General features: G+C 46.0%; 1 protein-coding gene and 1 pseudogene across 1 annotated transcript; both read left to right on the top strand.

Moving 5' to 3' along the window:
• Nucleotides 1-9,561: 9,561 nt before the first annotated feature.
• ATP5MC2 (ATP synthase membrane subunit c locus 2) lies at nt 9,562-22,361 on the top strand. Its single transcript, XM_023210926.1, is given in 6 exon segments — nt 9,562-10,579; nt 10,581-10,633; nt 14,011-14,080; nt 17,033-17,110; nt 17,639-17,832; nt 22,098-22,361. Coding segments are annotated over 6 exon segments (597 nt in total). The 5' UTR covers nt 9,562-10,492; the 3' UTR covers nt 22,213-22,361.
• A 1,678-nt stretch (nt 22,362-24,039) lies between these two features.
• LOC113224893 overlaps nt 24,040-24,076 on the top strand; it is a 33,978-nt pseudogene continuing 33,941 nt past the window's right edge.

The following is a 24,076-nucleotide window of genomic DNA, read 5'->3' as shown; positions in this document are numbered from 1 at the left end:
GCACACAGTTTTGTGTGAGGCCCCTTCGGCAGTGGGACAAAGCCATGAATGGAAAGAGAATATGAAGCAGACAGGGGAGTGAAGGAATTCCAGAATTCTAAATATAAACCTTCCAGTTGATATTGATACATTTGTCAAGATAAGAGGGTAGGACGTGTTTACTTAATGGTTTCTTAGCTTTGATTTATAACTTTTACATATTTAGATATTCAGTATTGGGGCCTAAATTTTTCTCTTGCCAGGAGCCCCACAAATACTAGAGGTGGGTTCACTCATCTCACTACAGCACTCTGATTCTTCCTTCTGCCCTTCCCATTCTGTTCTTCATGGCTAGAAAGCCCCCAGACTTGCCCACCAGCAATTCCAATCTTCATCCTCACAGCTTGCCAAATTCACCTTTTCATCGGAAACTTTTCAGCTTATTATAAAAGGGGGTGCTGATTTCTCACCCTTGCCCTTCCATGGTTGCTGTGACTTCTCCTGCTATTCCCCACCTAAAGAGGATGTAACTAACTTACAGTGCATACTTGTAGTCATTTTTTTTTTTTCTTCTTGAGACAGGGTCTCACTCTGACACCCAGACTGGAGTGTAATGGCGCAATCTCAGCTCACTGCAACCTCCGCCTCCCGGGTTCAAGTAATTCTCCTGCCTCATCCTCCTGAGTAGCTGGGCCACCAGCTACTCCAGGCACGTGCCACCACGCCCAGCTCATTTTTGTACTTTTAGTAGAGACAGGATTTCATCACATTGGCCAGGCTGGTCTCGAACTCCCGGCCTCAAGTGATCCACCCATCTTGGCCTTCCAAAGTGATGGGATTACAGGCGTGAGCCACTGTACCCGGCCACCTGTAGTCATTTTACTGTCTATCCTGCCACTCTTCTGTCCTGTATGTCTAGGAGTCTTCAGGCTGCTTATGGTACTCAACAGTGGCTCCCTTGAGCTACAACCCTGTTTTAGCCTCTATGGAGAGATATCGTGGAAGATTCTTGCTCTTTCATGAGCTTTAATCAAATACATGAGGGCCTAGTGATTCAGGTAAGGTTGGAAAAATAAGAACAGAACCAAAGGTATCTAGAGAGAAGTTTCCATTTCATTTAGTGGGAAGAAAATAGAGGGAATAGAGCCCAAAGAAAAGGTTAAACGAACGCAGGGTAATTGGGTACAAGACCAAGTTTAGAGGAAGGTTAGCCTTAGGGGTAGCCTCCTAGGTTGTGAAGCCTGGGGAGGTGGTTCCTCGAATGTGGAGATGGATTAGGCTTGGGAGAGAGTCACAGAATGGCACCACTCGGTGACCCAGGCCAGAAAACTGAGCGCCATCTTCACCTCTCCCTTCTCCTTTATCTCCCACACCAGTCAATCACTGAGGCCTGTCAGGTCTTCCTTTGAAAGCTCCGGAGCTACGCCTACTTCTCACCATTCCCACTATCACCCCCAAGTTCAAGCCATCCCCATCTCCCACCTGGATTTTGACAACAGTCTCCTTTTTGCTCTCTGTGCTGCCAGCCCTGCCCTTTCTCATCAGTCCTCCACACTAGAGCTAGAATGATCTTTTTAAAATGCAAACCTGAGCCTCTCACTCTCCTGCTTAAATGACTTCTTTTTGCTTTCTGGATAAAATCCAAATGGCTTAGTTTGATGCTCAAGATCCTTCAGGATCTACCCACCAGCAACTAGTCTCATCTCTCTGCATCCTGCCACACCACAACTGTTCATTCTGGCCACACTGAATTACTTGCCCTCTGTTGAAGAGACACTTAATCCCTCACTTCCAAGCCTCTGTACTTATTGCCACTACTCCATGGAACATCCTTCCATTTCCTCCCTATACAGTTTTTTTAGGCATCTCAGAAATGTCACCTCCTTCTGGAAGGCTTCCTTGACTACTCCTTCTCAGCACTGTGATGCATATCCATCCTATGTATTTCCATGGCACCCACTGCTTACCCCTTTTATAATACTATTGTTCTGTGTTGAAATTATTTGCCTTTTATTTAATAATCCTATGTATCACCTGTTAGACTATAAAGTTGTTAAGGGCAAGGGCTATATCTTATTCACTGTTCAATCATTCACAAAATTTCTGTTGAGAGCCTAGTATGTGCCAGGTACTATTCTAAATGCTGGGGATACAGTGATGAACAATGTCCCTGCCTTAGGGAAGCTTATCTTCTAGTGTGGTAAAAAAGCGATAAAAAGTAAAAAAGTGGGGTGGTGGCTCAAGCCTGTAATCCCAGCACTTTGGGAGGCCAAGGCGGGCAGATCACCTGAGGTCAGGAGTTTGAGACCCACCTGGCTAACATGGTGAAACCCCATCTCTACTAAAAACACAAAATTAGCCGGGCATGGTGGTGCATGCCTGTAATCCCAGCTTCTCGGCTGAGGCTTGAGAATTGTTTGACCCTGGGAGGCGGAAGTTGCAGTGAGCCGAGATCATGCCATTGCACTCGAGCCTGGGCAACAAGAGCAAAACTCCATCTCAAAACTAACTAACTAACTAACTAACTAACTAACTAACTAACTAAATAAATAAATAAATAAATAAAATTTTTTAAAAAATAAAAATAAAACTACATATGATAAGTGCTAAAAAGAAAAATAAGGAAGTATAAAGGGATAAAGAAGACAGGGTGATGGCTATTTAGAGAGTGTGGTCAGGTAAGTCCTCTCTGAGGAGAAGATATCAGAGATGAGGCCTAAATGAAATGAGAGAATCAGTCAAGGCGTAATCTGGGGGAAGAAGATTCCGGGCAGAGGTAATAGCAAGGGTCCTGAGTGAGAAAATCTTTGCTGTATCTGAAGTTCAGTAAGAGCCTATTGTAGCTGGACCCTTGAATTTTTTCTACAAGTACTATAAAACTATTAGAAGGTTTTAAGTAGCAAGATCCAATCTATATTTTCCTCTAATTTTTATTTTTTAGAGGTAGGGTCTTGCTTTGTTACCCAGGCTGTAGTGCAGTAGTGCAATCATAGCTCACCACAGCCTCAAACTCACGAGCTCGAGCTGATCTATCTTTTAAAAGAACAGTTTAGCTACTCACTCTGTGGAGTGTAGACTGTGGCCAGGCCAAATCGGAATCAAGGAGATCAGCTAGGAAGTATTGTAGTGGCCCAGCAAGAGATGTCAGTGGTTTGGACCAAATTGGATTTTGGAAGTGGTAAGGAATACGCAAATGTGGGAGATATTTGTATTCTCAGTATTTAGCATGATGTCTGCCTAGACAGTCAATAAATATTTGATAAATGAATTAAGAATTAATTAATCCAACTCAATAAAGACTGAGCTAGAACTGAAATCATCCATCCTTAGATCTTCTACTAAAATCCCAACCCCTCCACAAACTGCCACTAACAAAGGATCAGTACCAGGACATGTATTTGTTAATTCCTAAAAATCAATAGGAAGATAACAAATAACCCAATAGGAAAATGGGCAAAAGACATACATGACTAGGCATTTTGCAGAAGTCAGAACACGAATGGCCAATAAATACATGAAAAGATACTCAACTACTTAATCTCATCAACAATGGGGGAAATATAAATTCAAACCACCACGAAATTCCTTTTTTTTTTTTTTTTTTTTTTGATATGGAGTCTCGATCTGTCACCAGGCTGCAGTGCAGTGGTGTGTTCTTACAGGTGTGCGCCACCACATCCAGCTAATTTGTGTATTTTTAGTAGAGATGGAGTTTCACCATATTGGCCAGGATGGTCTTGATCTCCTGACCTCGTGATCCTCCTGCCTCAGCCTCCCAAAGTGCTGGGATTACAGGCATGAGACACCACGCCCGGCCATAAAATTCCATTTTATACCCAACAAACTGACTAAATACAGTATTGGCAAGGATAGGGTAGCAACTGAAACTCTTATATACTTTGGTGCACTTAAGTATTAGAAAACAAATTGAGCCAGGCACAGTGGCTCACGCCTGTAAGCCCAACACTTTGGGAGGCCGAGGCGGGCAGATCACAAAGTCAGGAGATCGAGACCATCCTGGCTAACACAGTGAAACCCTGTATCTACTAAAAACACACACACACACACACACACACACACACAAAATTAGCCAGGCGTGGTGGCGGGCACCTGTAGTCCCAGCTACTCCGGAGGCTGAGGCAGGAGAATGGCATGAACCCAGGAGGCGGAGATTGCAGTGAGCCAAGATTGCACCACAGCACTCTAGCCTGGGTGACAGAGCGAGACTCCAGCTCAAAAAAAAAAAAAGAAAGAAAGAAAGAAAACCGGCCGGGCGCGGTGGCTCAAGCCTGTAATCCCAGCACTTTGGGAGGCCGAGACAGGCGGATCACGAGGTCAGGAGATCGAGACCATCCTGGCTAACCTGGTGAAACCCCGTCTCTACTAAAAAATACAAAAAACTAGCCGGGCGAGGTGGCGGGCGCCTGTAGTCCCAGCTACTCGGGAGGCTGAGGCAGGAGAATGGCGTAAACCCGGGAGGCGGAGCTTGCAGTGAGCCGAGATCCGGCCACTGCACTCCAGCCTGGGCAACAGAGCGAAATTCCGTCTCAAAAAAAAAAAAAAGAAAGAAAGAAAGAAAGAAAGAAAACCAACTGAGATCTGAGATTTTCTAGAAAAGTTGAAGATATTCATATCTTAAAACCCAGAAATTTCCTTTTTTAAATTTTTCTTTTTTTATTTCCTGTCTTACCAGAAACAGTTCCCTTTTATACATATACCCTGCAGAAATTCTTCCCCACATGTACAGACATGTTCATAAATGTTCCAGGCAGCATTGTCTGTAATAGCAAAAAGATGAAAACAAGCCCAAATATTCATTAACAGGAGAATTAGTCAATAAATTGGTGGGTTACTATACATCAATGAAAATGAATAAACTACAACTACACACATCAACATAGATGAAACATAATGTTGAATAATGTTGAACAAAACATAATGTTGAATGAAAAGGGCAAGTCAAAGATATCTACAAACAGTATTATATCACTCTTAGAATGTTTTTTTTAAAAAGAAGGAAAGACAAAATAAATAATACAAGTTAAAAAAAATAAAGAAAAAACAGGAAATGGTAAATACAAGATTCAGGGATTAGCACAGAAGAAAAGCCACATGGGGCCCTTCAGTAGTATTGGTAATTTTTTTTTTTTTTTTTTTTTTTTTTTTTTTTTTTTGAGATGGAGTCTTGCTCTGTCACCCAGGCTGGAGTGCAGTGACACAGTCTGTGCTCACTGTAACCTCTGCTTCCCAGGCTCAAACAATTCTCCTGCCTCAGCCTCCTGAGTAGCTGGGATTACAGGTGCCCACCACCACGCCCGGCTAATTTTTGTGTATTTAATAGAGATGGCCCACTACGTGGGCCAGGCTGATTTTGAACTCCTGACCTCAAATGATACGCCTGCCTTGGCCTGCCAAAGTGCTGGGATGACAGACATGAGCTACCGTGCCTGGCCTTTTTTCTTTTTCTTTTCTTAAATTAGGGCATGCTGCTGCATGCAGTGGCTCATGCCTGTAATCCCAGCACTTTGGGAGGCCAAGACTGGTGGATCACCTAAGGTCAGGAATTTGAGACCAGCCTGACAAACATGGTGAAACTCCGTCTCTTCTAAAAATAGAAAATTAGCCAGCTGTGGTGGTGCACACCTATAATCCCAGCTACTTGGGAGGCTGAGGCAGGAGAATTGCTTGAACCCAGGAGGTGGAGGTTGCAGTGAGCCAAGATCACACCACTGCACTCCAGCATGGGCAACATGAGCAAAACTCCATCCCCCCTCAAAAAAAATTAGGGTGTGGTCTAATGGGTGTTCCTTTTATTACTAAGCTTCACAGTTTATATAAAATGTCAGTTCTGGAAAAGTTGTCTTGCTTTGTTCATGCCTGTGTTCCCAACACCAAAAACAGTGCCTAGCACATAGTAGATGCTCAAAATACATGTGTTGAATAAGTGGATACACATTACTTGCATTATTTTGTATGAATCAAATATTTCATAATTTTCTTTTTTCAAACATTTTGTTTTTATTTTTTGTAGCAATTGGGTCTCACTATGTTGCCCAGGCTGGTCTCAAACACCTGGGCTCATGCAGTCTCCCTGCCTCGGCTTCCCAAAGTGCTGGGATTGCAGGCATGAGCCACCACGCCCAGCTAATTTTCTTAAAAGGAAAAAACCTACTTTAATTATGTTGCCCTCTTGATTATTCTAGCTGAAAGTTATACTGCTTCCACAACTCCTATTACTCATATAGCCTATTAAATCCTGCTGCATATTATAGTTATATGTGTACATGTCTCTCTTACTGATTTTAAATTTATGAAGACAAAGGAGTATGTTTTCTCCTTTTTAATACCCATTCACAATACGTAGCACAATACTTTGCACATAGTAGATGCTCAATAAATATTGGTTGTGGCCAGGCATGGTGGCTCACGCCTGTAATCCCAGAACTTTGGGAGGTTGAGGTAGGCAGATCACTTGAGCTCAGGAGTTCAAGGCCAGCCTGGGCAACATAGTGAAACCCCATCTCTACAAAAAATACAAAAATTAGCCGGCATGGTGGCGCATGCCTGTAGTCCCAGCTACTTGTGAGGCTGAGGCAGGTGGATCAATTGAGCCCAGGAGGTCGAGGCTACAGTGAACCACGATCGTGTCACTGTACCCCAGCCTGGGCAACAGAACAAGACCCTGTCTCCAAAAAATAAAATAAAATAAAAATAAATTAAAAATAAACAAATTCAAAGGAAGTTGAAGTTCTTCCCCAGCAAAAACTTTTTTGGCCATCCCTCTGCCACCATCTCTCCCACTGATTCCTCCCTCAGAAGCCTGGATACCAGTGATCCTTTCCCTTCCTTTATCTACTGTTTTCTTTCTCTAGAAGTAGGGAGGTTTGCCGATGTCTCACAGTCCTGATGTCTTAGGGAACTGATTTAGCAAGGAAAAGTAGAAAATCTATCAGTCAGTTCCCACCAGCCCATCGCAGCCCAGGAGCTTGAAATTAACAATCACAAATAAATAGAGAAGCTGAATATGTAAGAAGTATTGGCAGTGCAAAGGCTCCACTTTAACGTGCAGGAAAGTGCCTGTTTAGCAGAAAGAAAGAGAATCCTGGAACGTTAACACTGGATGGAATCTTAGAGATCACCTACTTCTCTCCCTGATCTTTCCAAATGAGGAAACTGAAGCTTCGAGAGATGAAGTAACTTGCATAGCTATTCAACTATTTAGTAGCAGGGCTGGGACTAGACTCCCAGTCTCCTGCCTGGAAGACAGCTGTTCTATCCATGCCACTTGGTGGCAACATGTACATCTAGCAAAACACATCATAAAGTATCCTCATCTTAAGCCATCAGGAATGGAAATCAAACCATTTAAACCCTTCCTCTTCTCTCTAGCAATATCTTTCTTTTCTTTGCATTTCTCTGTGCCCTGGTGTCTGTCTCTGTCTGTCTGTCTGTCTCTCTCTCTCTCTCTCTCGTTTTTAAAATCACTACTGTTTCTTTCTGTGGCTCTTTCTCATTGTGGCATGACTGCACGATTATCTTGATTTTTCTGCTCTAAGCTATGGCTTCTTGTCCAAAGAAACATATATAAACCAATCAAAACCCTTCCTTGGTGACCTTTGTAGAAAAGGACACTTGGACTTTCCATAAGAGAAGCTGAACCTCTCTCCTAGCCTATCCAGTCAATTAAAATGAGTCTCTGGCCTCCCCTGAGGGTTGTTAACCAATCCTAAGAAAGAAAAGATCAATCTCATTTCTCCGTCACCACTGTGCAGGGAGGCTGCCAACCAGTCAGAATCTGCCACTCACAGTCATTAAAAAAAACTGGCCAATCAGGCCAACCTTGTTACATGGTCTGGTACGAAAAGAAAGGGACTGATTGGAAAGGATAGTTCTCTCTCCACACCCTTTCCTTCCTGGACCCCAGTTTTCCCTTTGTGAAGTGAAAGAGGGACCCTTCCCCAAGCCCATAGTTAAGAAGATCACCCGACCTTCAGCTAAGCTTCTCTTGGATCTTTTGTTGTCTTCAAATTCACCCCTCCCCTTACAAACCTCCTTTTTGTAGCCTCACTGCTCCCTTGCGGATTTGATTTCTTGCTTCAAGTCTCCTAGTAATAGTCCCAGGATTCTCAGCCTTCCCTCAGATCTCCACTCACCAGCAAGTAAAATAACTTGTTTTGTATGATTTATGCAGGTGAAACCGTTTTTAAAGTGTAGTTGAGTCTCTTTCAGGAGATATTATCTCAAGGACCTTGCAATAAACAGTCTATATAGGTAGCAGTGCAGAATTGAGTTGCAATACCCTTAACTATAGAAGCAGTGATGATGGTAGTGGTGATGGTAATGGTGGTGGTGGTGATGGTGGTGGTGAGGATGATGATTTTGATGCTAGCAATTACCGAACTCTTACTGGGTACCAAGTACCTTGCTAAAAGCTTCATATGTATTATCCCAGTATTGACTGTGTGGTAAGTACTATTATTCTTCCCAATTTACACAGGAGGAAATAGATTTAAAGGGGGTTAAACAGCTAGCTCAAGGTCACACAGCGATTTGGGAACCCAGATTTGTCTGAACGCAGAACCCATTATTCTATGAGGGTAAGGGAGTGTTAAACATCGCAGGCTGTAACTTTTGGAAAGAGCCAGCTTTAGCTTCCTCTCAGGCCCCTTTTCTGATCCTCCTCTGGGATTGTTAGCCATATCTGAGTGCCCAAATTGTCGCAACAGCTGCAACAGCCGTTTGGGGGTGGTGGCCCCTAAGAACGGTGGACTTTCTCTGCCACTGAGGATGTGAAGCCGACAGCTTAAAAGAATTCCGTTTTGGTGGGAGTGGAGATGTCTGGAGACCTCAGGGGATAAACTTGTGTCTTTGCTAGCCTGTCTTTCTCCTAACAGCATCTCCACAGTGCCTGGCACCACTTGGTACTTGATAAATACCTGTTGATTGATTCCCAAGGATCCCAGTTCCATTTCCCACCTACCTACCCGCTCGGGGCGCAATCAACAACTGGAACTGGAGATTTGGGGATTTCAGAAGAACCTGTGAGAATCCTAATAGAGCTGGAAACGTGAATTTAGGAAAGACGGGCAGCCCACAACCCTCCTCTTCTCGCCTGCTTCTCCTATTTCTCCCCACTCCTTACCCCCCCTTTCAGGAGCTCAGGGCCATAAAAATGCAGATGGAGGATCGGTGTGAAATAACGGGCCCATATAAATCCCTCTGCCGCCCGCCTGCAAGATGGATTGGCCGCATTGAAATTCCTCCGCGAGGATAATTAAACTCGGGGCCTCATCCGGGCAAAATTACATTCCTGTAATGGCGTCGCTCGGGGTCCCGGGAAATTGCTCCGTGGGCTTTCAGCGGCGGTTTTTATCGCCGACCGGGGTGTGCCTGGCTGCGGCTCGCCTCTCCTCCGGGACCGTAAAGCTGCTGCCGTGATTTATCCTCCCCTTCTCCCAAATCCGATTAAATGGAGGAGCTCGGGGCCGGGGCGCCGCGGGGCCCGGGAGCCGGGAGGGGGCGGCGGGAAGGACGGGGCCAAGGAGGGGAGGACAAACGGCCCCTCAGAGGGTGGCGGATTTGCCTTTATTTACGACCGCGGCTTTCTTTTTATTTTTTATTTTTTATGGGGTTTGGTGAGTTTTTCCCGTCTTTCTCGTGCTGCGTTCAAGCACGATGCAGGGACGGCAGGGGTTTGGAACTGGATAGGCCTTGTCGCCCTGTTCCAAAGGGCAAGGCAGGTCCTGTCTGGGAGACAAGGAGGCCTAGGAAAGATGAGGGCCAGGAAGCCCCCCACCTCCTTCCATCAGGGGAAGGGCGAGCGAAAGGGGAGAGAAGACGGGGCGTTCAGGAGAGCATGGGGGCGGGGGAGTGGGGCGCTGCTTATCCCAACTCGCGTAGTTGAAACCTGAGCAGAGGTTCGGGTAAGCCTGGAGTGACCTCGCAACATTACAGCGTGTCGCGGGTGCCCGTTATTCCTAGACTGTCCCAGGAGCCAGGAAAGAGAGATTCGGATCATATTTAGCCCTATCTTCTGGCTCGCTGTTGCTGCTTTTCTCATGGTTTGTCACCGGAGTGGAAAGGAGGAAACGGGAAGGGGGGGAAAGGGCGAAGCCACCAGAAGCAGCTGCGGCATTTTGCTGACTATTCGCCCATTGAGCCAGTTTGCCATCCAGTGATGCCAGGGTCCCGGCACGACAGAAAGCAGGACTCCCAAGATCTTCCTCCTGCTGCATTTTAGGCACTGAACCCCATTCCTGACTGTATGTTAACACTGAATTCTGAGTAGGAGTTTTGTTGTTTTGGCAGTGTGACTGCGCATGCTCGGAAAGGGGACGCAAGTCCGCGATCCCAAACGTGGTACAGACCGAACCGCCGGCCACGTTACGGATCCGCTTACTCTGCGGAGTTGGCCTCATTTCTGCACTGTCGGCGCTCGCTGTAGTTTCTCCTCTCGAACGCCAGGTGGAGCAACTGGCCGGATACCGCCACAGCCCCGGCAGGCGGCGCTGTGATGCCTGAGCTGATCCTCTATGTTGCAATCACTCTATCCGTGGTGGAGCGACTCGTTGGCCCAGGCCACGCATGCGCTGAGTCTTCCTTTTCGCTATTCCCGCTGCTCCGCCCCTCTCTGTCTTCTCTGCGCTGGGAGAAGGTAAGGCCTTGGGACCTAGTGCCCTCTGTGGGCCGCGCACGCGCGCGGGACACCCCACCTCGCACGGATGCTTTGAGGCTCTTACCTTGCTTGCTCCCACCCTTGTCCTCGCTTCCTCCCTGGCTCCCGCTACCCCTGCGCCTTAGAACTGGGTCTTCCGCGTGCTGGTGACCTCCAACCGCGCGGGCCTGGCGCCATCTTGGATGTCTTGTGGGGGGAGGGTGCCTTGGAGCTGGCCAAAGTTAGATCCTGGAGTGCTGCTTTTCACCTGTTCCACCCAGCCCCTACAGACACGCTTTTCTCGGCCTCTGGCCCTTTCAGATTGTCACAACCCCCAGGCCCTCCCCTCTTATCTCTGCTTTCTCTTCTTCTGACTTGTGCCTTCTTTATTCTGAAGTCTCCAGACTTTCGGCCCCAGGACCTCAGGTGCTCCGAGCAATGGAGATAGTGGATCGTCTAAAGTCACCAATCCCTCTAGTCAGCACCCCTCAATTTAAAAAGTAAACCTTGAACATGTTAGAAGTGGGGGGAAAAAAAAAAGCCAAAACATCGCCTCCCGTCAGGTTGTGGCTTGGGATAGCTAAGGCCGAAGAGAGAGGCTGGTTGCTTTGGAATCACTAGTTATTTACCAGTACGTTTCTCGCATCCTGGTACGCTGGTGAAGTTGGAAAAGTCACAAGTGGTGGGCTAGAGATGAGGGTTTCTGTTGAGGCAGCAGGCCCGGAAAGGTGGGGTAGGCCAAGCTAGTGGGGCCAGCATGAGTCCCTGCCTGCCAGCCTTCCTGTCAAGGATTAATTAAGCTCCGCAGATTCTGCTGTTACAGGGAAAAGATGGTTTAAGGAAAGGAATAGTTAAGTCACCACCCCTGTGACTCATCTACACTGAGCAAAAAGCCCGTGATGATTTAGGAGTTCTGATTCTGGATAGTACCTTTGCCCAAGTTGTAGGCTAACAGTTGCAGACTTGCCATGATTAGATAGCCAGTGGTGGGATCACTTAATTGCCACCCTTTGTTGTGGGTTTGTTACATGCCAGCACCACATTAAACTCTTTGTGTATGTTAATTTGTAAATGAACGTACTTAATCCCCCTAAGAGTTGCATTTTACAAAGATGATAATATGGTATAATTCCTTTAGAAAAAACCACCCCTTCTTTTTCTAAAAGCCTTAAAGAACTATTGGATTTTTACCCAAGAAAACGTGAATAGTACAGCAGCAAAATTGGGTTAGAGTTACCTATAGGCAAAAATCAAGAGTTCTAGATAGGACAAGAGTTGAAGACATCCATTAACCTAAAAGTAGTTAAGGCTGGGTGTGGTGGCTCATACCTGTAATCCCAACATTGGGAGGCCAAGGTGGGAAGATCGTTTGATGCCGGGAGTTCCACACCAGCCTGGGCAACAAAATTTTTTATAATGACACTGTCACTACAACAGCAATTAAGATCTTGGATTCAGAAGTGTTTTAACCTGGGACAATCTGAGTTCAGTTCATTTAAGGAAGTGGCATTTGATAGGCCTAAGCATTCACTGAGTATTTCAGCCTGTGACATTAGAAAGCATGTAACTTAAAAGATCCAAGTTCAAGTCTATCCTCTACCACTACTGCAGTTTCAAGACTGGGTTTAAGGTCACACTCTTGCATTAAGTATATATAATAATTATCTGGGAAACTTGTTTGAAATACAGGGCACTTGAGCCTTATTCCAAGAGATCATTTTTGTTTGTTTATAGACGGAGTTTCACGTTGTTGCCCATACTGAAGTACAGTGGCATGATCATAGCTCACTGAACCCTCCAACTCCTGGGCTGAAGCAGTCCTCCTGCCTCAGCTGGAGTAGCTGGAACTACAGGTGCACTTCCACCTCACCTGACTAATTTTATTTTTTGTAGAGCCGAGGTCTTGCTATTTGCCCAGGCTGGTCTTAAACTCCTGACTTCAAGTTATCTTTCCACCCCAGCTTCTCAAAGTGTTGGGATTACAGGATTAAGCCACTGAACCTAGCTCCCCCAGAGATCTTGATCAGGAAGGTCCAAGTTGGGCCCAAGAATATGCATTTTTTAATACATACACCACCCAGATAATTCTGGTTCAGATGGGCTTCTCACTTCTCTTGGAGAAACCCTGCCTTTAGGTTTTTAACTCACCTTCTGTTTCAGGTAAGTTCACTTCTACCAACTTAGTTACCTATAGGGTATCAGGACTTCTTTAGATCTTGGGGAGACACAATTTAATACTTTTTTTTTTTTTTTTTTGAGACAGAGTTTCCCTCTTGTTTCCCAGGCTAGAGTGCAATGGCGCAATTTTGGCTCTCCGCAGCCTCTGCCACCTGGATTCAAGTGATTCTCCTGCCTCAGCCTCCTGAGTAGCTGGGATTACAGGCATGCACCACCACACCCGACTAATTTTGTATTTTTAGTAGAGACGGGGTTTCTCCATGTTGGTCAGGCTGGTCTCGAACTCCTGACCTCGTGATCCGCCGGCCTTAGCCTTCCAAAGTGCTGGGATTACAGGTGTGAACCACCGTGCCCGGCCACTAATACCTTTTAGATAGACTAATAGCAGAGTTCCTCCTTGATCTTCCTCATCTTACTAATACAGGAAATTGAAGTATTTTGAGGAATCTGATAATTCCAGGGATCAGCAAAGAGATTGTTGGAGACCTTCCAGTGTCTTGGCCTTCAACAAATATCTCCCAAAACTACAAAGACTCTAAAGGGCAACTTTTTTTGTTTGTCTTTTTGAGACTCATGCTCTGTCACCCAGGCTGGAGTGCAGTGGTGTGGTCTCTGCTCACTGCGGCCTCTGCCTCCTGGATTCAAGCAATTCTCCTGCTTCAGCATCCTGAGTAGCTGGGATTATAGGCATGCACCACCACACCTGTCTAATTTTTGTATTTTTAGTAGAGATGGGGTTTCACTGTGTTGGTCAGGCTGGTCTTGAACTCCTGACCTCGTGATCCGCCCACCTTGGCCTCCCAAAGTGCTGGGATTACAGGCGTGAACCACGTGCCCACCCTAAAGGGCCACTTTTACAGATCCAGATGGTGAAGTCTTGAGAAGGGTTCGTTTTGCATAAAAACTAAGGAAAACTTAGGCAAAAGACACTCTGGGAAAATTCGTGTGGCAACTGCAAATCCCAAGTGATCACTTGTTGAGACCAGGGGAAGTCACTTGGTTATAAGAAAATCTTGGGAGCTGTGTGGGGTTTCTGGAAGAAGTCACGACTTCAGGGTTTTAATTCTATTTCTGCCGATGACTTAAGGTCAGTCACTGTTTTCTGGGCCAGTTAAGATTTCTAGGGCCCCTTTTCTGCTAATAAGGATATAGTTTAGTGAATGAGGAGAGTGTTTACAATACTGCTTCTGTAATTCCAGCTCTCCTGCCACAGCCCCTCACCCCCTGAAAATGTTCGCCTGCTCCAAGTTAGTCTCCACTCCCTCCTTGGTGAGTACCTGTTTTTCTGGGAGAGTTTTAAAGGAGAGACGTCTTGTCTCTCTTGCCATTAGATCTTGTTCTTCACAGTAAGGCTAGGGGAGAGGAGGTCCAGGCGGGCATATCACTTGAGGCCACGAGTTCAAAACCAGCCTGGCCAACATGGTGAAACCCCATCTCTACTAAAAATACGAAAACCAGTTGGGCGTGGTGGCGGGTGCCTGTAATCCCAGCTACTCAGGAGGCTGAGGCAAGAGAATAGCTTGAACCCAGGAGGTGGAGGTTGCAATGAGCCAAGATCGCACCACTGCACTCCAGCCTGGGCGACAGAGCAAGACTCTGTCTCAAAAAATAAATAAGTAAATAAGTAAGAAAGATTCTTGGTGAGGGAAGGCCCTTTGCTAAGATTGTCTAACAGGAGAGAGTGAATGCTTGCTAGATACTCTCCTGCCCCATATCCCTTGGTGGCCAGTTAATTCTTTTTCCTTTTTTTTTTTTTTTTTTTTTTTGAGACAGAGTTTCGTTCTTGTTGCCCAGGTTGCAATGGTGCGATCCACCACAACCTCCGCCTCCCAGGTTCAAGCGATTCTCCTGCCTCTGACTCCCGAGTAGCTGGGATTACAGGCACCTGCCACCACACCCAGCTAATTTTTGTATTTTTAGTAGAGATGGGGTTTCACCATGTTGGCCAGGCTGGTCTCAAACTCCTGACCTCGTGATTTGAGTAGAGACAGGGTCTCTCTGTGTTGGTCAGGCTGGTCTTGAACTCCCAACCTCAGGTGATCCGCCCTCCTCGGCCTCCTAAATTGCTGGTATTACAGGCATGAACCACCGTGCCTGGCTGTGGCCGGTTAATTATTACCCAGCCATCTTAGGAGAAGAATAGAGATGAGAATCTAGACCAAGATCAAGTTATTCCTACTCCTGAAACTATATGTCATGTAAACTGGCCATCCAGAGTGGTAAACATAAGTAGATTACATAACTTGGACTGAGTATGCGCTGTGTGTAGGATCTTGTCCTGAGTGAGCCAGAGCTAAAGAGTTCATTCTGGGACTTAAATTTGGATAGGAAGCTAAAATTTACAGAAATACACATTGGAAAAGTATTTGACTGAGAAACAGCAGTATGGAAGAAATATTTTAAATAGTAGTTACAGGAGGCGGTTGGTTCATTCACAAATAAAAAGGAGTGCCATTTATTTAGCATTTATCTTGTGCCTTCGCACCGAGTTAGTTTACTGATTGGTATACATAATCTCATTTACTCTTCAAATCAACCCTGAGAGATGATATTTTGATTTCATAAATGAGAATACAGGCTTAGAAAGGTTTAAGCGACTTATCCTGAGAGTACACTGCTGATAATAGAGTTAAGATTTGAATCTCACTTTATCTGATGCCTAAAGCCCTGGCCGTTAATCACCATGTGTCTGTTTTGGTGTCACTGGGTTGGGGTTAGTCAGAAAAGGCTACCAGAAGGAGATAAATTTTGAGCATGAATCTTTGTTCCTATTTTCCAAAAGGATGTGTTCAGGGAAAGTTACTGGCTTCTTTCTTGTGGGCTGACCATTACCCATACAGATGGCCCCCAACTTTAGATGATTTGACTTAAGATTTTTTTTTAACTTTATGATGATGCAAAAATGATATGTATTCATTAGAAACCATACTTCGGGGTGGGCGTGGTGGCTCATGCCTGTAATCCCAGCACCTTGGGAGGCCGAGGTGGGTGGATCACCTGAGGTCAGGAATTCAAAGCCAGCCTGGCCAATATGGTGAAAACCTGTCTCTACTAAAAATACAAAAATTAGCTGGGCGTGGTTGTGGGTGCCTGTAGTGCCAGCTACTCAGGAGGCTGAGGCAGGAGAATTGCTTGAACCTGGGAGGTGGAGGTTGCAGTGAGCCAAGCTGAGATCGCGCCACTGCATTCCAGGCTGGTGATAGAGCAAGACTCTGTCTCAAAACAAAACAAAAAAACCATACTTAGAATTATTAATCTTTATCTTTTCCCAAGCTCGCAATGTGTGGTACAGTACTCTATTGCAATACTCAGCAGCAAGCCACAGCTCCCAGTCACCTGCCCAATCACAAGGGTAAACAACCAGCACTCTACAGCGTACTGTGTTGCTAGGTGATTTCACCTAACTATAAGCTAATGTAAGCTTTTTTGGGCGCCGTAGCATTAAACAAGGCGGAGGGTTTGTCTGTTGCCCGGGTGGCCGGGCCGAAGTGCAGTGGCCAGATCTCAGCTGACTGCAAGCTCCACCTCCCAGGTTTACACCATTCTCCTGCCTCAGCCTCCCGAGTAGCTGGGACTACAGGCGCCCGCCACCTCGCCCGGCTAGTTTTTTGTATTTTTTAGTAGAGACGGGGTTTCACAGTGTTAGCCAGGATGGTCTCGATCTCCTGACCTCGTGATCCGCCCGTCTCGGCCTCCCAAAGTGCTGGGATTACAGGCTTGAGCCACCGTGCCCGGCCTAATGTAAGCTTTTTGAGCACATTGAAGGCTAGGCTAGGCCAGACTATGGTGTTTGGTAGGTTAGCAGTATTAAATGGTTTTTCAATGTGTGATGGATTTATTGGCACATAACCCTATGGTAAGTTGAGGAGCATCTGTGTATATCTCCCTTGTTAGTGAGGCAAATGCTTCTGAGACTTAGATTTCTTCTCATTCTCAAGAGCTATAAAAGGATACAGCAAGGGTGGATGCTCCCTTGTAGCCCAAAAGGAAGTAGACTTTCTTTCCTTAAAGCAAAGTCTGAGAAGCAAGAGAAATGGTGTGGTTCTTTAATTTAGACTTTGCTAAAAGGAAGAATGATCCAGAATTCTAACGTATGTGTGAAGATGGGAAGGCCATCAGAGGAAAGAAAATCCTATCTGATGATATAACAACGTGGCATAGTTCTGAAACTGCTCTCCAGTCTTCCTTGACCTTCCTGCCCCTGTATGTCATTCCTGCTAGGTCAAGAGCACCTCACAGCTGCTGAGCCGTCCGCTATCTGCAGTGGTGCTGAAACGACCGGAGATACTGACTGATGAGGTACCTTACTGGTGGAGTTGGGACTGTGGTTTGGGGGGTGATGAGTGGGGAGGGTTACCTGCCAGAACCAGGAGGTAGAATGCTGAGGATAGTCATCACAGGCTAAAATTCATGAATGGCCAAGGCCATGGGCTTTAGTTGGAGATGGAGAATGTTAATACGCTATATGCTATAGTGCTCCAGCTTTTGCCACTGGTAGCACATGCCCTTGTGCACTGCTGCTAACTGCTATTACTTGGCCTAGTCAACTGACTTCAGTTGGAAGCATTTAGTCCTAGGAAGATGATCTCCTTGGGGCAGCAAGAATAGACTAGGGCCTCAGTCTTACACTTCTTGACCACACCTGAATCTTAAAGGCATTTGAAGTCTATATCCTACATTAAAAGGTTCTGCTTGCCAGCATTTTAGGGGGTTAAACAGTTTTCCGTTTGGGGAAGAAACAATGGGATTTGGCAGCATAAAGGTTTTAAATGGTAAAAAACTCACTAGAGCAAAAAACTTTACCTTCTATCTGCCTCTTTTTCACAGAGCCTCAGCAGCTTGGCAGTCTCACGTCCCCTTACCTCACTTGTCTCTAGCCGCAGCTTCCAAACCAGTGCCATTTCAAGGGACATCGACACAGCAGCCAAGTTCATTGGAGCTGGGGCTGCCACAGTTGGGGTGGCTGGCTCTGGGGCTGGGATTGGGACTGTGTTTGGGAGCCTCATCATTGGTTATGCCAGGTAAGATAAGTTGGGCCCTCCACTGGTTATCTGATATGCTTTCCAAAGGTCAGAAAATATTTGGGGGTCTAGAACTATACTATCCCACTCTGTAGCCACTAGCTGCATGTTGGTTGTTTGTTTTGAGACAGTCACACTCTGTCGCCCAGGCTGGAGTGCAATGGCGTATAATCTCAACTCACTGCCACCTCTGCCTCTGGGGTTCAAGCGATTCTTGTGCCTCAGCCTCCCAAGTAGCTGGGATTATAGGCGCGCACAATGACGCCCAGCTAATTTTTGTGTTTTTAGTAGAGATAGGGTTTCGCCATGTTGGCCAGGCTATTCTCGAACTCCTGACCTCAAGTGATCCACCCACCTCAGCCTCCCAAACTGCCAGGATTACAGGCGTGAGCCACTGTACTTGGCCTGAATTTTAGTTTTAATTAATTAAAAATACATAGTTTAGGTTTTCAGTATTTCAGTCACGCTAACCATATTTCAAGTGCTCAGTAGCCAGATGTGGCTAGAGGCTACCATATTCAACAATGCAAATATAGAATGTTTGACTGGGCACAGTGGCTCACTAATCCCAGCACTTTGGGAGGCCGGGGCAGGCAGATCACTTGAGGTCCAGAGTTCAAGACCAGCCTGGCCAACATGACGAAACCCCATCTCTACTAAAAATACAAAAATTACCTGGGCATGGAGGCATGCACCTGTAATCCCAGCTATTCAGGAGGCTGCAGCAGGAGAATCGTTTGAACCCGGGAGGTGGAGGTTGCAGTGAGCTGTGAGCCAAGATCATGCCACTATACTCCAGCCTAGGTGACAGAGTGAGACTTTGGGGGGAAGAAAAAAAGCAGAAAGAAAAACAAATACAGGCTGGGCGAGGTGGTTCATGCCTGTAATCCTGCACTTTGGGAGATCAAGGCGAGTGGATCACCTGACATCAGGAGTTTGAGACCAACTTGGTCAATATGGTGAAATCCTGTCTCTACTAAAAATACAAAAATTATCCAGGCGTTGTGATGGGCACCTGTAGTCCCGGCTACTTGGGAGGCTGGACAGGAGAATTGCTTGAACCCAGGAGGTGGAGGTTGCTGTGAGCCAAGATGTTGCCACTGCATTCCAGTCTGGGCAACAGAGTGAAACTATCTCAAAAAAACAAACAAAAAAATGCATATATATATATATATATAAAAGAATATATCATTGTGTCATTGAAGAAAGTTTTATGAACAGCTTTGTTCTAGAGCATGTGTTGGCAAACTAAGGCCTAAGGGCCAAATCTGGGCCTTAGCCTGTTTTTGTATGATTGAGCTAAAAATAATTTCATGGCCGGGTGTAGTGCCTTACGCCTGTAATCCCAGCACTTTGGGAGGCCGAGGCGGGCAGATCATGAGGTCAGGAGTTCAAGACCAGCCTGGCCAACATGGTGAAACCCCTTCTCTACTAAAAATACAAAAATTAGCCAGGCGTGGTGGCAGATGCCTGTGTTCCAGCTACTCAGGAGGCTGAGGCAGGAAAATCACTTGAACCCAGGAGGCAGAGGTTGCAGTGAGTAGCAATCACGCCACTGCAAAGGTTTCATTTTTGTTTTAAAGCAAAAGAGACTATGTGGCCTGAAAAACCTAAAATTATTTACAATGTGGCCCTTTGCAGAAAACTTTTACCTTCCCTGTTCTAGAGACTAGTGAACATAGTGACTTTACTGCTGTTTTTCCCCATCTCTGGGAATTTCCCTCTGCCACTCCTGGGAAAACTGGCACTGCAGCCAGCCCCTGGTTTCTGACGCCTGGGACTGTTTAGTATTCCCAGCTCTGGATAACTCAAAGTTAAAACCAAATTAGTCCTCTGGAGACCAGCAAGTTATCTTAATGTGTTTGGGAAATAGAGTTCTTTTTACGAATTTGTATTAATAAGTCTGACTGCTGCTTTATTCGCTATTCTGTTAAATGTTGGTGTTGATTTACCTTACCCATTAAGACTTCTGGAGGTATCAGAGTAAGGGAAATACAGTTATATATGGGCCTTCAACATTGAGAGTCCTTTATCCATACTACTTCAATTTATAAACTCCATAGACCATTTGTAACTTTTTTCTTTTTTTTTTTTGAGATGGAGTCTCACTGGTTCCCAGACTGAAGTGCAGTGGCACAATCCCAGCCCACTGCAATCTCTGCTTCCCGGGTTCAAATGATTCTCCTGTCTCAGCCTCCCAAGTAGCTGGGATTATAGGTGCCCACCACCAGCCTGGCTAATTATTATTATTATTATTTTTGAGACAGAATCTGGCTCTGTCACCCAGGCTGGAGTGCAACTGTGCAGTCTTGGCTCACTACAACCTCTGCCTCCCAGGTTCAGGCGATTCTTCTGCCTCAGCCTCCCAAGTAACTGGGATTACAGGCATGCACCGCTACCCCCAGCTAATCTTTGTGTTTTTGTGTGTGTGTGTGTGTGTGTGTGTGTGTGTGTGTGTGTGAATGTTTTGAGACGGGTCTCACTCTGTCACCCAGGCTGGAGTACAACTGTGCAGTCTTGGCTCACTGCATCCTCCACCTCCCGGGTTCACGCCATTCTCCTGCCTCAGCCTCCTGAGTAGCTGGGACTACAAGTACCTGCCACCATGCCCGACTAATTTTTTGTATTTTTAGTAGAGATGGGGTTTCACCGTGTTAGCTAGGATGGTCTCGATCTCCTGACCTTGTGATCCACCCGCCTCGGCCTCCCAAAGTGCTGGGATTACAGGTGTGAACCACCGCGCCCGGCAATTTTTGTGTGTGGTTTTTGTTTTTTTTTTTTTTTTTTTTTTTTGAGACGGAGTCTCGCTCTGTCGCCCAGGCTGGAGTGCAGTGGCGCGATCTCCACTCACTGCGAGCTCCGCTTCCCGGGTTCACACCATTCTCCAGCCTCAGCCTCCCATGTAGCTGGGACTACAGGCGCCCGGCTGATATTTGTATTTTTAGTAGAGACGGGGTTTTACCATGTTAGCCAGGATGGTCTCGATATCCTGACCTCGTGATCCACCCATCTCAGCCTCCCAAAGTGCTGGGATTACAGGCGTAGCCACTGCGCCCGGCAAGTTTTGTATTTTTGTTTTTATTTATTTATTTTTTTTGAGACAGAGTGTTGCTCTGTCGCCCAGGCTGGAGTGCAGTGGCCGGATCTCAGCTCACTGCAAGCTCTGCCTCCCAGGTTCACGCCATTCTCCTGCCTCAGCCTCCCGAGTAGCTGGGACTACAGGCTCCCGCCACCTCGCCTGGCTAATTTTTTGTATTTTTAGTAGAGATGGGGTTTCACCATGCCAGCCAGGATGGTCTCAATCTCCTGACCTCGTGATCCGCCCGTCTCGGCCTCCCAAAGTGCTGGGATTACAGGCTTGAGCCACCGCGCCCGGCCTAAGTTTTGTATTTTTAGTAGAGACAGGGTTTCACCATGTTGGCCAGGCTGATCTCGAACTCCTGACCTCAAGCGATCTACTTGTCTTGGCCTCCGAAAGTGCTGGGATTACAAGCGTGAGCCACCGCATCCAGTCTAATTTTTGTACTTTTAGTAGAGACGGGGTTTCACCATGTTGGCCAGGCTGGTCTCCAACTTCTGGCTTCAAGTGATCTGCCTGCCTTGGCTTCCCAAAGTGCTGGGATTACAGGAGTGAGCCACTGCACCCAGCCCATTTGTAGCTTCTTAAAGCCCCAAATCTTTTGACTATTTGAAATGAGAGAACATAATCTGTTCTTCTTACTCTCTTGTCTTCTAGAAGAGTGGTGTTCTAATTGTGTTCCATAAATCCCTAGGATTCTGAGGATGTGCCCCAGAGACTGTCTTAGTGAATAAAGGGGAGACCAAGCCGTTAAAATTTCCCCTACTTTTGTACCATTGAGTTTGACTTTTGGATGTTTACTATATTGGAGTTCTGCTTTAAGTTTGAAAACACTGCTCTAGATAGACCCTTCCACTCTGGATGCCTCTTCCATCCTATTTGGACCCTGGATATTAAGTGTCTAGGCCAAGAGGTCTTAATTTGTGGTAATGAGATGGGTGAACCATTAGAGAAGGTCATGATTATACCTGGGCCATGTTACAGGATTTTAGATTGTCTGCTCCCCCTTCATTCAGTTCTTATAGAGCCTTTGGGGAATCAGGGCAAGAATTTGGGCATGATGGTGTTACCCTAAAAGCTTCCTTATGTAAGATAAAGAGGAGAATTCTCCCTGAGCCCATCTTAGATATTTGTCCTTTTCTTTGTGTGAACTAGAATTTCAGTCTTTTCTCCTCTCCTTCTCCAGGAACCCTTCTCTGAAGCAACAGCTCTTCTCCTACGCCATTCTGGGCTTTGCCCTCTCAGAGGCCATGGGGCTCTTTTGCCTGATGGTGGCCTTTCTCATCCTCTTCGCCATGTGAAGGAGCCATCTCCCCCTCCCATAGTTCTTTCTCCCGTGTCTGGTCGGCCCTGTGTGTTCCTTTTCCTATACCTCCCAGGCAGCCTGGGGAACGTGGTTGGCTCAGGGTTTGACAGAGAAAAGACAAATAAATACTGTATTAATAATATGTTTCTTGAGTCTCCTGTGTATATTTCTTTTCCACAGTTGGCTGAGTGCCTTGGTGAGAGCACAAGGCCCGAAGGGTAGTGATGGTGCTAAACTCAACATGGATTTGGCTGAGCTTGCTTTTTCTTAATTCTGTTTCAGGAAAGCTTTATTTGAAATAGCATAACATTTTAAATGATTTTCACCTGGCCTGGCTTGCTACTTGCCTGGGAAGATTGGGGTCAGTGGCAACTTCAAGTTTTAACTTAAAATGTTGGCTAATAGTCTTTCTGTTTCCACTGTCACTCTCCTGGCTCAGGCCCTCATTGTCATCCTCCTTGTCTACTGCAAGAACCTCTTAACCGACCTTCTGCCTCCAGTCTCCTACCTACAGCATTTACTTCTGCCTACCATTGCCAGGTGAATCATCCTGAAGCATAAGACTGGTTTTATCAGTTACTGGTTCAAAAAGTCACCTCAACTTTCTCTGCTTTATCTGTTATTAGTCCCATACACTACCTAAAGTGACTGGTCATTTTTCAGATGTTTTCCTGTCTTTACCGTATCTTCCTGCCTTTTTCTTTCTCAGCTTATTTCTGCTTTCTTTCCCTGAATCTTTGCTCACTTTCCTCTTTTTCGAACTCTGTTATCCCTAAAGACTTAAATTTAACCTCCATGAAGCTATTTTCTCGTTTCCATCCACCCTCAGCCAAAAGAGCATTAAAGAGCCAAAAGAGATCGCACCACTGCACTCCAGCCTGGGCAACAGAGCAAGACTGTCTCAAAAAATGTATTCCAAATCCTTCATTGGAATCTATTTATTTGTTTTTGAGATAGGCTCACTCTGCTGTGGTACAATCTCAGATCACTGCAACCTCTGCCTCCCAGGTTCAAGCGATTCTCCTGCCTTAGCCTCCTGAGTAGCTGGGATTACAGGCGTGCACCACCATTCCCAGCAGGGTTTTTTTTTTTTTTTTTTTTAATTTATTTATTTTTATTTTTAGTAAAGAGGTTTACCCATGTTGGCCAGGCTGGTCTCAAACTCCTGGCCTTAAGTAATGCACCTGCCTCCCCTCCCAAAGTGCTGGGATCGCAGGCATGAGTTACCACGCCTGGCCTGGAATCAAAATTTTTAAAAGTCTGGGCCAGAGGCGGTGACACACCTGTAATCCCAGCACTTTGGGAGCCCGAGGCAGGCAGAGCACCTGAGGTCGGGAGTTTGAGACCAGCCTGACCAACATAGAGAAACCCCATCTCTGCTAAAAATACAAAAGTAGCCAGGTGTGGTGACACATGCCTGTAATCCCAGCTACTTGGGAGGCTGGCTGAAGCAGGAGAATTGCTTGAATCCGGGAGGTGGAGGTTGTGGGGAGCTGAGATCGCGCCATTGGACTTCAGCCTGGGTAACGAGAGAAACTCCATCTCAAAAATGAAAAAAAGTCTGGCCAGAAGGCATCTAGAGAGAAAACTCAAGGATGCTGAAGGCAGCAAGACCTGCTTCCCTCTTCTCAGTTTCTTACAAGAGTCAGTTGTGTTTCTTCAGCACCACAGGAGGAACATCAGTAAGTTTGTGCCATCCTAAAATTAGAAGCAAATGGTGCCCTTTGAAAATCACCTCAATGCTAAACAGTAATGAAGAACCATGCTCCAGCCTCCCTTTCAAGATGGATTTAATAGTTTGAGGCCTTCTAAGAGCATCAGGATGAGAAAGCTGACCAGGGACAACACTGGTAATTTGG

The sequence above is a fragment of the Piliocolobus tephrosceles genome, chromosome 10 (genome assembly GCF_002776525.5).
Source record: "Piliocolobus tephrosceles isolate RC106 chromosome 10, ASM277652v3, whole genome shotgun sequence".
NCBI lineage: Eukaryota > Metazoa > Chordata > Mammalia > Primates > Cercopithecidae > Piliocolobus > Piliocolobus tephrosceles.
Note: the sequence above shows the minus strand (reverse complement) of the source record. Positions and strands in the feature narration are given on the sequence as shown.